Source organism: Homalodisca vitripennis, chromosome 1 (assembly GCF_021130785.1).
Source record: "Homalodisca vitripennis isolate AUS2020 chromosome 1, UT_GWSS_2.1, whole genome shotgun sequence".
NCBI classification, from domain to species: Eukaryota; Metazoa; Arthropoda; class Insecta; order Hemiptera; family Cicadellidae; genus Homalodisca; species Homalodisca vitripennis.
The window spans coordinates 116,922,206-116,936,748 of NC_060207.1; the positions used below are offsets into that span (position 1 = coordinate 116,922,206).

General features: G+C 33.0%; 1 protein-coding gene across 1 annotated transcript; it reads right to left on the bottom strand.

Moving 5' to 3' along the window:
* Positions 1–9,117: 9,117 nt before the first annotated feature.
* On the bottom strand, positions 9,118–12,206 carry LOC124354138. The gene is made up of 2 exons (XM_046804383.1): positions 12,125–12,206; positions 9,118–10,681 (listed from the first exon to the last, which is right to left on the bottom strand). The coding sequence occupies exon 2, from the start codon at positions 10,674–10,676 to the stop codon at positions 9,441–9,443; it is 1,236 nt and encodes a 411-aa protein (XP_046660339.1). The 5' UTR covers positions 10,677–10,681; positions 12,125–12,206; the 3' UTR covers positions 9,118–9,440.
* Positions 12,207–14,543: the final 2,337 nt, after the last annotated feature.

A 14,543-nucleotide genomic window follows, 5' to 3' on the forward strand; every position in this document is an offset into this window, starting at 1 on the left:
TTTTAATTTACGACACTGCTCCCCAGTTCTCACTGTCGCTGGATAGCCGACAACAGACACAACTCCGCTCGCGAGAGCTCTTGTACTCGTTTAGAACATAAACTTTACTTTCAGACACAAAACTTTGCAAATCGAGTATTCATTATACGACATCGGCTGTATCCAACCCTATGTGTTCCGTCCATTCGGTACACTTAGAAGATATTTGTTACCTTTTTTATCTCGTAAGGGGTTCTATATGTGTCAAAGAAATTAAATTTTTTCAAAGAGATGAAGGAAATCTTTAGTAGATAAATTATTATTAATTTATTAGTTATTTTTTATATTTATGTATTGAAAACTAATAAAAGTAGATGATTATTTAAAAAAGATATGTGTTACGATAACAAGAGCCACTAAAAAACATTAACAAATTTGAACATAAAAGTAAAATTTTGAAAATTGCAATTAATATGACAAATGTAGCAGTGTTACTAGGTTTCATGAACAAAAGTAATAACTGAGGTAATAACCAACAAAAGTATTATATGTTTTGTGTTGGATTGTGCTGAGAAGGTTTTGGACTCATAGATATAGGAAGAGTTTGTCTGAACAAACGGCTGACCGTTAATAAATATGGTATTTGTTTGAATACTATCACTACTCAGTCTATACAGAATAATCAGAGATTTTTTTAAACACTAACATGTTACAGATCTAAGTATATTATTCCAAATTATATGATCATTGTTACTGCTGTATAACAAGTGCAATAAATAACTGATAAGTAATATCAGTAACATGCACATTGCCCAAGGACAATAAATATCGTTGACCTCATCCCCTGTGACCCTGCACCGACTTATCTCAGGCTGCTTCATAATTGTTTAAAGTAAGCTAATAAAGGATCTTAAAGTTAAAAGATAACGTCCTTCAGCGCTCGTAATACAATTATTTAACGGCGTGTGCTTAATTTCTTTTCAAACAGTTAAGACAGTTGTTGTCACTAAATAAGGAGTTAACAAGAGGGAACTAAAGATTAGTAATAAACTTTAATCCTTGAATCAATGCCTAACTTTAGAGACAATTCCTATATCCAACATTGAATTTGCCTTCTGCCATTCTGTGGTTCTCGTTAGTTGACCTAAATTCCAGCTATAATCAGATCACTTTGAAGCCTCAAAACGTACACTGCTTTTGACGTGCAATATGACTTTAATTGTGTTCCATTTGGTTTCTAAAACGGTTCAGTGGTCCTTGTTTATTTATGTAATCAAGTATTCGAAGATACAAATTTCAAGTTCCTTTATTCGCTTATCGACAATATTCTTGTGTATTCTAAATCATTTGCATAACATTTAGAACATCTTGAATGTGTCCTTAGACGCCATGTAGGCCTGACAGTAAATACTGAAAAGATGACAGTAGCTTCCAACAAAATAGAATTTTGACGATACGTGCATAACAATTATACACTCTTCCTAAAAGCCGGAAATAACAATACCGGACAATGAATTTCCAACTCCTGGAAACATTTAATAAACTTCACGGTTTCTCGGTTTAAAAGCATTTCATTCTAGATTCTTAAAAGACTATACTTAGCATATCAGCCCCCTTCAATCACCTAAAATAGAGGATGTAGATGTTTTCTGTGGTTACCTTTAGGAAAATGATTTTAAGTTGTTAAAAAAAGCAATAACTTCCTCACCAGAGTTGCAAATGCCCAACTATGGCCAACCCTTCGTTCTACAAATAATATATCAACCATTAGTTCTACAAATACATCAAGAGATGCAGTGGAACAGCTATCTCACAAAAACGTAACGGTCCTCTCTTTGCCAGTCGCATTTGCTCCACAACGAACTAAAATCCACCAGAAAAGTTACAGAATTTGAACAAGAAGCATTGGCCGTGGTATTTTCTTTTAATAAATTTTGGTCATACCTTGAACACTGTCACTTTGATTTTCAAAGCATTGTTGACTCATCATTCCTTGCCAGGTAGCTAAGATTGCTACGTTCCAGACACTTATTAATGTTTTTCAATTCACAGTTCATTACACGAAGGGAAGGGATAACATCGTAGTGAATTGACTTTCTAGTTTAAAGAATTCAATTCGTTTATGATCACTCAAAATTCATAAGAATAATTTTGTTTTTGTTTTATAATATATACAATATAGTATTTTTACAGATTGTTTCAATGTTTGGAATTTGATTACTAGTTTACAGTACTTACATTTAATTAAAATAGAATAACAATCTTTTAATTACTATTGTTTTAATAGTAGTTCTAACGCCTGGCTAATAAAAAAGTAGTATTAGGGATTAAGCCATTCAAGAAAATAAGTATGTGCCAGTCTGAGATGTAAATAAAAAGTATTCCAAAATACCAACATAAAAATTATAATTGGCCCACAGTGTTAATGACACAGTGATATGCTACCTGTTGCAATAGTATTCTAAAATTAAAGCTTGAGTTCATTATAAAATTCATTAGTTTGTATTATACGTATTCATGTATTGATGGAATCGCACTTGGAACCACAATATTATGAAAATCAAGATGGTTCACATTTAACTACCGTGTAATGTGAAAATTCTGTTATACAGAAGGTTTTCCTGCCTGATAAAACAAACATTATTATGCAATACGTAGAATCGGTATCCCGATTGCATAAAAAATATGAAACCGTTCAACACGTATAATAGACAAAATGTCAAAAAAACGATTATATTTTAAAAATTAAATTGAAAAGTAAAAGGGTAATGACAATATTAGAGGACATTGTGCAGCTCACTACGTCTCACAGTCGTGGATCTCTTTCGTTGAAAAAAAAAAATACAAATAAAAATCACAATTAACGAAAAAAGTGGTTCATGAGTGTGTCTTAAATTGTTCAATGTGCCTTCTGCTCACATGAGAAATAAAACAATTAATGTCTTACATTAGCGTAAAGATAGAGAAAACCGTTGAATTCTTGTGATGCATCGTCTTGAGTAAGAGAGATGTTGTGGAGAACGAGATATAAGTACGGGCTAACCACCACCAACAAAGAGATTTAGAAGGCTTAGTCCGGACAATCTATTGTGTTCAACTTATTAGACTGTCCAGCTATAGCTCTAAAGAAAGTTGCTTACCTCAAAATCTGCTGCAATTGGTTTTCGGTTATACTTTTTGAAATTAAAAAAAGATGTAATCATATCCTTTGGGGATAACTGTCCTGGGACAACATAGCCTGATGGAATTGTTACCATTAAATTATATGTACAGGTATTATAATATTATTTAAAATAACTTCACTGGTGAAATTCGAACTCTGCGTCACTTAGTCTTGATGAAAGTGACATCTCATAATCTTAAAACGAATATAACTGAAGATAAATATGTGTGCTTGACAGTGTGTGTGGGGATGGGATTTTACTTATAAGAAGTATAATTTCGTGAACCTATATTTAATTTTTATAATTATTTTTTAAAGCTTGTATAATAATGGAAATTTTACACTTTTCATCGTTTTTATCGATTTGTATAGTTTTTACGCTGATTACTCAGCTGGAACAACTGCTCAGATGAGCGTAATGATTGCGTTGCCGCGTTTGACACCTAGAAGCATCGGTCCACCCGAGCTATCTAATTAAAGGTGAAATCAGCTAATTTATAACAAATACAATTAACATGATCTTATCAATTAACATGTAACAACTGTGCAATGAATTATGACGGTTTAGCAACAAAATCCATTGCACATAAGAATGAATAATTATCATTGGTCTTCTGAAATCAGAAAATAATTAATTAGTTTCCCATCCAATTTTGAAAAAATGTTATCCACTGAAAGGCATTTGTAAAGCACCAAAATATTTACTTAGAGAAATTTACTTAAAAAATTCATATCATGCTAAACAGTTAATATTAATATCTAAATTACTTCTTGAACTAAGGATAGAATCTATCCATAATGAATTATTTATTGGACATTATATTTTATTTCTGAATTCTTATTTGCATGCAACTTAAAAAATATAGTTAAATTATCATTATTGGCTATACAATTAGTTATTAAAAGGGCTTAATATGTTAAATTAATTTAACCATTCTCAAATGTTTCCCTGTTTATACAATTACATACAATTACAGTAACTATTACATTTTTACAAATAATATGTTCTTGTATTTCTGTTTATTTGTATTTTTATTTATATATTTGTTCTCGTTTAATTTTAAATTTGTTAATTCAAGTTTATATGTTTTTGTTGCTAGTGTGCGTTCCAATTTCGTAAGTGATTTTCAGATGTGATATATTTATTGTTTATTTTACTTCTCCGGTGCAACACAATTATTATCAAATTCTCAATTTTTACAGGGTGAAAGAAAGTATTTAACCTATTTACATAACTGAACTGTTGACCTTTCTGATATCAGTACTTTGATAAAGTAACAATTGGAATAATACAGAATCGTTTAAAACCGCATTACAGTTGACAATTGCAATCATACATGAGTTATGTGCTCCTCAATATGACCAGAGGCTGATTGGCAGACAACTGTGACATGTGGAGGGGGAGGAGTTAATTGGCGATGGCTACAGTTTAGTTGACTAGCTTTGGATGTGGAGCTGGAACTACTGAGACTGTCTCGACGGAATTTGTCACATTGTGGAATGTTGTTTTCACGTGTATTGTAGCACCTAGGTAGAGACGTCTCTACTTACTAAACTAGGATTGTATCCGTAAACATTATCATTATTTTAAATGTTTTTGTTAAAAGCCGACTATAGCGAAACGACCTTGATTTTCGCTTCATACAAACAATGAATCACAATACTTATAAGCCTTTATTTTGAATAGTGGAATTATGAATATATTACATTTTTAATCAGTAAGCATCTAAATGATTTTTAGTTTTTCTTTTAAAGTGTTTACATTTCAGAATATTCACAAAATCAAAGCGTTTTGATGCATATATATTTGAACTAAAACATCTATAACTTTATGAATTATAAAAGTGCTGTAACATTGTTCCCATAAGGTATAGCTCAAGGAATATTCTCCACACGTGGCTCTCGAGTTTTTAGTGTAGGCCAGTACAAATAAATACAAAACAACAATAAGAAAAGAAATATCATGGTCTATTGAAATAGGCAAATTTCAACAAAATATATTTTTTTTATGTTGTGGCAAAAGTCTTGTATTTATTCTAGAAAAAAATTACAATCTTAAAAGGTAAAGTTTATTTCAAAACTACAACTGCATTGGTACAAACAATTTTATAGTTTGTTTTGTAACCACTAACATTAACTCATTACAATACTTGTTTTTTGTAATTGTTAGTGCTAAAACAAAAACCAACCATACCAAACAAAAAGATTAAGCGTCTTTAAAAATGGATAAGATTCTTCTAGGTAACTCTGTGCGGTAGTTTATTATGTGCAAAAATCTTGCCTTTATTGTATAGAAGTTTGAGTCTAAAGACGTAAGATAAACGTTCAATGTCATGTTTTAAATTACAAACCGACACCGCTTGCTTTAGCCTGCAGGATTAAGGCTGCTAATGAGTTCAATGCGCCAATGTAACAGTAGGTTGTGATTACTTGAATCATGAACAGTGAGGTTGGTAATTGATATTAAATTAATCACACTGCTGTTTCAAGGTCCAGCGAAACGGCTACTGTAAATGTATGGAGAACTGCCAGGGGAACTGCTGAAGCAGACGGACATGTCTGTTTTGCATAATAACTCAGACATCTCAGTGCGAAAGGACTTATTGACATGAATAGTAAACAATTCATGTGTTGACAAACATGACAGCATGTGTTGACAACTTTCATGACAAATTTAACCTGGAAGACCAAGAAGATGTTTTTATCCTCGTTTTGTATAATCTTATAAATACAATGTTGTATTAGTTCTATTCTGCAATTTGATGGTTGGGATCATTTCCCAGTAATAGAATAAAGATAGAATATTCTACCCTCATAATACGTGGGTGGCAATTATAAATTGTTTCACCAAATGATTAACCTTTACAAATGTTGATATTAAGTTGTAAAATTTTAAAGATAGGAGAACTGGTTACGGATATTCATGCTGAATATATTCCTTTCTGAATTGCACAGTATCACTTTTGACCTAAAGATAAAATGTGACATTTCCGGCGTGGTGTGGGCAACCATTGTCACATAACTAAAGTTATTGCAAACATGAGACATTTTAACACGTTAATTATTATGGTAATGTTTTCTTAAATACGTGATTATTTTTATTTTTGAATTATATAACGAAAAATGGTGAAATTTTAAGAATTATTATGTTTGTTTATCTTTTGCTACAGGTTTTTCTGAAAATAGCAAAGAACGAATTGGGAATGAGTACCGGTGAAATACCTTCTGCCTCAATTTTTTCTGTGAAATAACTATATACCGTTACGTATTGGTTTTTTATGATTTGTTTAGAAGTGCATATTGCCTTGAATATACCTGAAATACATAAGAATACGGACGGTTTATTATAAAAATGTATTTCTCTTAAAAATTTAAGTTCTCTTAACGTTATTTTATGTATAGCCTAAATGTATGTATAATATCGTCAGAATGGAAATTACCCACAAATGGATGGACAAATATTTTATGCTTGAGAACAACAACTTTCCTAGCGTCATAGATGTTGTTTGGTACTTCTACCATGTAAACTCTCACCCAGATAAAACATGTTTCTGAGTAGTTACTTTCTTGATAAATGATGAGGATTTCTGACAGAAGATTAGGAATATTTAGAAATGGTTATTCTGAACAGTGGTTGGTTGCAGCTACAGCAATCGCGCGAGATGATCGTGATGATTCAGACATGGTGATTAAAACATTTCACGCGTACTTTGTATTTCTCTGAGTAAACTACCACTGACAATAGACCTACTTAGGGGTTGATGGAAATGTGTTAACGTCCCCATATTAAAGGTTGCGAACTTCCGTACATGTGTGGTTTTCAATATAGTCTTGAGCCCAAAGCAGACGGAGAGATAATGGTTACTGAGGCAAGCTTCTCGAAAACACGCAGAACATAAAAGCCTTCTACATACAGACCTATAGTTTCAGCCTTTTGATATCTGGGAACAAAACCAGAGATTTCAAAGACGATATAATTATTTTAGATGTCATAATAAATGTCAACTACATGCTCCACTGTTGTGTGGTTGATTGCTACACAATCTTACAGCCTGAGCTTATTTTGTGTTGAAGATTCTGGTGCTGTTAAATGTTGCCTAATTTATCTTATTATCGTATGTATGTAGAGAAAGTACAATAGTAGCTAACATTGTGTACTAAGTCACACGTCCCCAGTCGACAAAGTTATCTATCTGTAACGAAGACGGCAGCGCCAGTTTACAAACCGCTTTGCGAACATTACTCTTATCAGCTTATCGATGGTTAACGACTACATGCTCCACTGTTGTGTGGTTGATTGCTACAGTCTTACAGCCTGAGCTTATTTTGTGTTGAAGATTCTGGTGCTGTTAAATGTTGCCTAGTTCATCTTATTATCGTATGTATGTAAGAGAAAGTACAATAGGAGCTAACATTGTGTACTGTCACACGTCCCCAGTCGACAAAGTTATCTGTCTGTAACGAAGACGGCAGCGCCAGTTTACAACCCGCTTTGCGAACATTACTCTTATCAGCTTATCGATGGTTAACGACTACATGCTCCACTGTTGTGTGGTTGATTGCTACAGCCTGAGCTTATTTTGTGTTGAAGATTCTGGTGCTGTTAAATGTTGCCTAGTTCATCTTATTATCGTATGTATGTAAGAGAAAGTACAATAGGAGCTAACATTGTGTACTAAGTCACACGTCCCCAGTCGACAAAGTTATCTGTCTGTAACGAAGACGGCAGCGCCAGATTACAAACCGCTTTGCGAACATTACTCTTATCAGCTTATCGATGGTTAACGACTACATGCTCCACTGTTGTGTGGTTGATTGCTACACAATCTTACAGCCTGAGCTTATTTTGTGTTGAAGATTCTGGTGCTGTTAAATGTTGCCTAATTTATCTTATTATCGTATGTATGTAGAGAAAGTACAATAGGAGCTAACATTGTGTACTAAGTCACACGTCCCCAGTCGACAAAGTTATCTATCTGTAACGAAGACGGCAGCGCCAGTTTACAAACCGCTTTGCGAACATTACTCTTATCAGCTTATCGATGGTTAACGACTACATGCTCCACTGTTGTGTGGTTGATTGCTACACAATCTTACAGCCTGAGCTTATTTTGTGTTGAAGATTCTGGTGCTGTTAAATGTTGCCTAGTTCATCTTATTATCGTATGTATGTAAGAGAAAGTACAATAGGAGCTAACATTGTGTACTAAGTCACACGTCCCCAGTCGACAAAGTTATCTGTCTGTAACGAAGACGGCAGCGCCAGTTTACAAACCGCTTTGCGAACATTACTCTTATCAGCTTATCGATGGTTAACGACTACATGCTCCACTGTTGTGTGGTTGATTGCTACAGTCTTACAGCCTGAGCTTATTTTGTGTTGAAGATTCTGGTGCTGTTAAATGTTGCCTAGTTCATCTTATTATCGTATGTATGTAAGAGAAAGTACAATAGGAGCTAACATTGTGTACTGTCACACGTCCCCAGTCGACAAAGTTATCTGTCTGTAACGAAGACGGCAGCGCCAGTTTACAACCCGCTTTGCGAACATTACTCTTATCAGCTTATCGATGGTTAACGACTACATGCTCCACTGTTGTGTGGTTGATTGCTATTGCTACAACCTGAGCTTATTTTGTGTTGAAGATTCTGGTGCTGTTAAATGTTGCCTAGTTCATCTTATTATCGTATGTATGTAAGAGAAAGTACAATAGGAGCTAACATTGTGTACTAAGTCACACGTCCCCAGTCGACAAAGTTATCTGTCTGTAACGAAGACGGCAGCGCCAGATTACAAACCGCTTTGCGAACATTACTCTTATCAGCTTATCGATGGTTAACGACTACATGCTCCACTGTTGTGTGGTTGATTGCTACAGTCTTACAGCCTGAGCTTATTTCGTGTTGAAGATTCTGGTGTTCTTAAATGTTGTCTAGTTCATATTATTACTGTATATATGTAAGAGAAAGCACAATAAGTACAATAATGCGTTTATTTTATCCCTTGTACATAAACTTTTACCAGTATCGTAGCAAAGCTATGTATTTCACCTTTAATTATTTATAAGTGAACAATATTTTGTTTGGGATGCATACACATTACACGTAACTAATTATTTTTAAATGCCGTACCTGGCACTAAACATTCATACTGTAGTTTACAAATTTCTAAAATGAATTTTTTACGCATAGATCTAGATTGATTTATACACACTATAAATGATTAACTTTAATAATTATAATTACGTTCTATATTAATATATGTTTCTAGTAGTTATTAGCTAGTATTATTAGCTAGCTATTTCTTGTACTTTGACAAGTAATCAAAAACACCTGCGAGCTCTAGTTGCTGAAATAATTTTGGAAGTCGACAATTCCAAAAATATTCCTCGCGGAAAAATGATCGGTAGATATTGTAACATACGTCTGAGTTTCCTTTGTGGAAAAATGGTTCTACGTCTACAATTGCCTTTTTTGCACAATAAGGAGGAAAAAATGCCGCCGTGCAAATGGCCAGTGGACTTAACTTTAGCATTTCTTCCCTTAAGCTGTCACAAGAAATACGTTCCACGCAGTTTAACTGTTCAAGATTTCTGTTAAAACTTTCAACGTAAACCTGAAATAATTCGTCAAGCCTGCTAGTTCTTACATCGTCGTTTGCACTCGACCAAATAAAAAATACCAAATCGTTAGCTGGAGAACCATACCTCATCATTTGAAAGTCTAACAATCTCATTTCGCTCGGTTTATCTTCATTGTTGTATTTGAACATCAAGTTGTTGGTCCAAGGATCTCCATGATTAAGAGTCTTTATAGGGCTCTCTCTGCTGGAATGGATTGCCTTTATAGTCATATCCCAAATTGACCCGAGTATATCTCGGATCAGACCAGCGTATTTGTTGAACGTCTCTGACGTCTCAGCGTAGTCAACAAGACATCTCAAACCACTCACCGTCATCGCTTTGAAACCTTCAGGTCCTACCAAGCCATTTAAGTAAATCTTCTCCCTACCCAAAGACTCCACAAGTTCAGGATCTTCCTTGTGTAGAGCCAATGCCACCGCGTGCAGACTGGCCATAGCCTCCATATACAGGCAGCAGTGCTCAAAGTCTAAGCCTGTCACTTTATCAGCCATCACAAATCCTTCTTGCTCCAGATCCTCAAGTACAATCAAGGACGAATTTGTTGAGAAGATACTCTTTGGTATAAAATTTATCCTCAGTAAAATATTTGCCTTAGGTAGAAAAGTCTTATAAAACACAGACTCGCAAGAACCATAACTGCTAACCACCTCCTTCACTACCCCTTCAGACACTTCTGATTTGATGATGAGAGACAAGGTGTGAAGGTGATCACTCTCCTTGTTATCCTTATATTCCACCTTAACCCGGAGAGGACAGCTGGCGTACTGCTCTCCTGGAGGGATGGCGGGAGAAACTTCGAATTTCGTCACTACTATGTTTTGTTTGTTCTCTTCGTGCTTCAAACACTCTGTTAAGAAGTCTGTGCAGAGCCAATCTGGTATTTTCTCCATCGCACCTGAAAATGCCTCCAGATTTAGTTTAATAAAGTATTTATTTGTTTTTAAATGGAAATTAAGAAAATTAAGGTGCTTTAATATCTTAACAACGCAAAATTGTATAAGGGTCAGGTAAAATTTTTAAATTTCAAAACTAATTAATATAAAACATTTGTTGTGGCCATAAGCAAATCTTTCAAACTCATAAGTAGTCTTTCAAACTCCTAGAGGACAGCTTCAATGAGAAGTTATATCTATAATCGGGGACCTTTAAGAGGCAGGAAGTTTATATAGGGATCAAATTTATAGTAAATATGTTTTAATCGCCTGTAAAAGTTAAGAATAACAAGTATAATAACGTATATATTTAAACATGCTATAGTAAATGTTTGTTGTAAATTCATCTCTCAGAGTCAGTTACACTATAATAATGTCACGCTAAGAGCAGATCTTATCTTTTTAATCTTTTTATGGCTGACTTTTTTATTGGGATTTAATCAACTACAGCAAAATGCCATAATTTATTACATCATAAATTTGTTGGATGAAGAGCTAAGAACTTCGCCTTTAGTCTCCCTTTAGACGTAATGGTTAGGAACACTCTCCGACTTCAGGGCCCCATCTTCAAACTTAAGTCTAAAATAGATCAAGACATTGGAATATCTTTCAGTTAGTATCACTTATCTCATAGTTATTTGGAATTCCATTTAAAACAATGTTTTCATGGTGTTCTTGTTTACAAAATGAAAAGAAAATGGTATCTGCTAGTGCCATATAATAGTGTATCTGGGTAATCTTATTTATTATCCGTTTCTCTGAATTTTATTCACAAAATAATCTGTGTGATCAATGAAAATACGCTTTTTGATATCATATAAGTGGCTATTTTAAAACTTTAAACAAAAATGTTTCAATATCACGATACATTCATGAAATTTATGAAGTAGGTATGAAAAGACAGCAAATTGTATAATGAACATTTGTTGGATGTGATTGAAGATAATTCAAATGATAAATGCATAATGTGGATTTTGTCCATTGCACAACAATAACATTAATACAGTAATTTACATTAATATTACATTTATATAATATTTGAATGGCAAGTTCAAGTAAATTGTTCTTATCGAATGAGAATATACATTACAGGCAATTCATTCGTAATATTCTTCTAGTCTACAAACAAATAGTTAAACTAATTAAAATAATATGAAAAATATGTTCAATTATATTTAGATTTCCTTGTGGTCCACAGATACAAAATTTGAAAAAATTGTATTAATCCACCACATCTATCACCGTCGGTCTGATAGCATTATTTGTTACAGATATAAATAATAAAGAATTTAGTTGAGTAAATATCAGTGCATATACTAAATATAAATATGCGTTCACAAACTTGGTTTCAATTCACTTATGTCATAAAACATACGTCAGTTAATATAAAGCAAATCACTAATTACCTGCGATCCAATTAGATAATATTTCTCAGGCTAGTTGTTCGCCCTGAACGGTCCCTAATGTATGCATGAGTGACGCCTTGTGGATTCCTAAGGTACTTATCTCGGTATGTGTTAGCATAGCTTATCGTACTCTGATTAAATTAGCATACACAACACATGTAGATTTCAGTAAGTTCTCTTCGAAGTAAGTTGATTCAGTCGACCATCGCGTCAACCATCTCAGTCGGCACGGCACGGCATAATAGGTGTGCCTACGTAAATAGCAGTGCGCTAACTGATTTACATACATACGTAATTAAAATAAAATTAATAAATCTGCAGACATGTTATAACAAACTCCTGGCAGAACCAAACCTTCCATCAAAGAAGCTCAATAAATAAAAATTGTTCATAGTTGTTGTTCTAGTATGTTTATTTTTGTCATCCCCAATGGGTATAAAAATCGCCAAAGTTATTAAAAAATCAAAATGCGCGAATGACTCACCAGCAGGATGTTTCTCAGAAAAAATTTCAAAATAAAAATACCTTAGGACTGCATGAACCTCAATTGAATGTTTACGTCTAAAGAGTAAAATTTTAACTTTAGATATTAAAAAGCATAACTTATTGCAGTTTTTAAATTCTATTATATCTTTATATCTTTATTCTAATCCTTATAAGAATATTGCACATGTTAATTGAAATTTGGGAACAAAATTATGAACAGGTATCTTCAATTCAACTGGTAATCCAAACACCATTATAGGTTGGTAACAAATAAATTATTTTCCGAATTTAAAAATAGATTTAATACGAAACACAGCCATAACACGCCAGGAAGACAAGAATAATTAATTAATAATGTCTACAACGACAGAACAGGAACGTGTTGATTCCGCTACTAAGCTACGTGGGTTGACTGTGTACAGTACTGTATAATATTTCATAAATTTTAAACAAGAACGGATTAAATATTGATTATACACGAAGTATGTTTAAGATTTTTATAAAATGTTCCTGATATTTTTCCTTGAAACATTTTAAACCCCTTTTTTTAATAATTTTACTAAATTCTATTAAACAGTAAATTTGGAGGAAGGATTAAAATGTGCTCTTGTAACAAAGAGAATGGGACAATGTGAATATCCAGTGATGTCAACCCTTACTACAGGTGTATGCTAACCTACGCATCAAGTTTATACTAAAACGGAAATGCTTTACTCTTATTCATTGTAATATAGTACAAATGTTGCTTCTAGTAAATCAAATTCAAACATTAAAACCCTTAATTGCCCAAGAAAACATACCTCGTATTACCTCAGAAACAAACAATTGACTACGTTTCACAGTACTATCAATGGTACAATAGACAAAAATTAAAACATTCTTATTTATTTTCTCGGCATTTATTTACCTCTGGCTTGTTGACTTGTAAAACATTCAAAGTTCCTCCTCAAAATAATCTTTTGAGAGATAACTGACGAAACACGTGTGATACTGTTAACTTGGCCGTGGAACGCGGCGCAGCGGCCTGTAAACAACGGTCATCAATTTATGTTACCGAATACTGATATAATTTATTAAATAATTCTTTTCTATTCTTACAGTCTGATTCTACTACATAATGATTCTACTCAGTTTGCTTTACACATTTCTTTATTCTGTAATTTTTTTCGTTTCCATCTTAGTCATCTATAATAACAATGTAAATATGTTCGCCAACAGTCAGCCAAGCACCGTCATCTAACTGGATGATTACGAGTGATGCTGCATATAAAATTTCAAGTCTATGGGTCAGTTCGTTCTCGAGATATCGTGCGAGCAGATAGACAGACAGAGAGACAGACGTGATTTTTGCTGGCACTCTCCGAGGGATAGGCTTCGCTGACGCTCATCCAATTAAATATGTCGAATAACAACGCCGTACACTACTATTATTAATTTGAGTAACAATAAAGAGTACGTGAAACGTTATTTTATAATTTTTATTATATATATATATATATATATATATATATATATATATATATATATATATATATATGTGTGTATATGTATATAAAAACAGATATAGCAACACAGAAATATATTTAATAAAAATTATAAATTCAGAAACAATCCAAAAAAAATAAATAAATTAGTATTTTTAAAGAAGATTTTATTGGTTTAAAAAAGTATTAAACTAGTATTAAATTTAAAATTAGTTCGAAAACCATTAAGTAATTTGTATAAACTGTAGCCTAATAATACTGAAAACAGTAGCAAAAAAATACAATTTTCGATTTAAACTAATAATTCACATTTTAATGATTAACCTTATTCATAATGTATTATTTCTAGAAAACATTAAATTTATCGATACAATTAAATCCATATTGAAATCAAATCACTGAAAATTTTAAAAAACTGCTGTAATTAATTATAATATTTCATTTTAAAT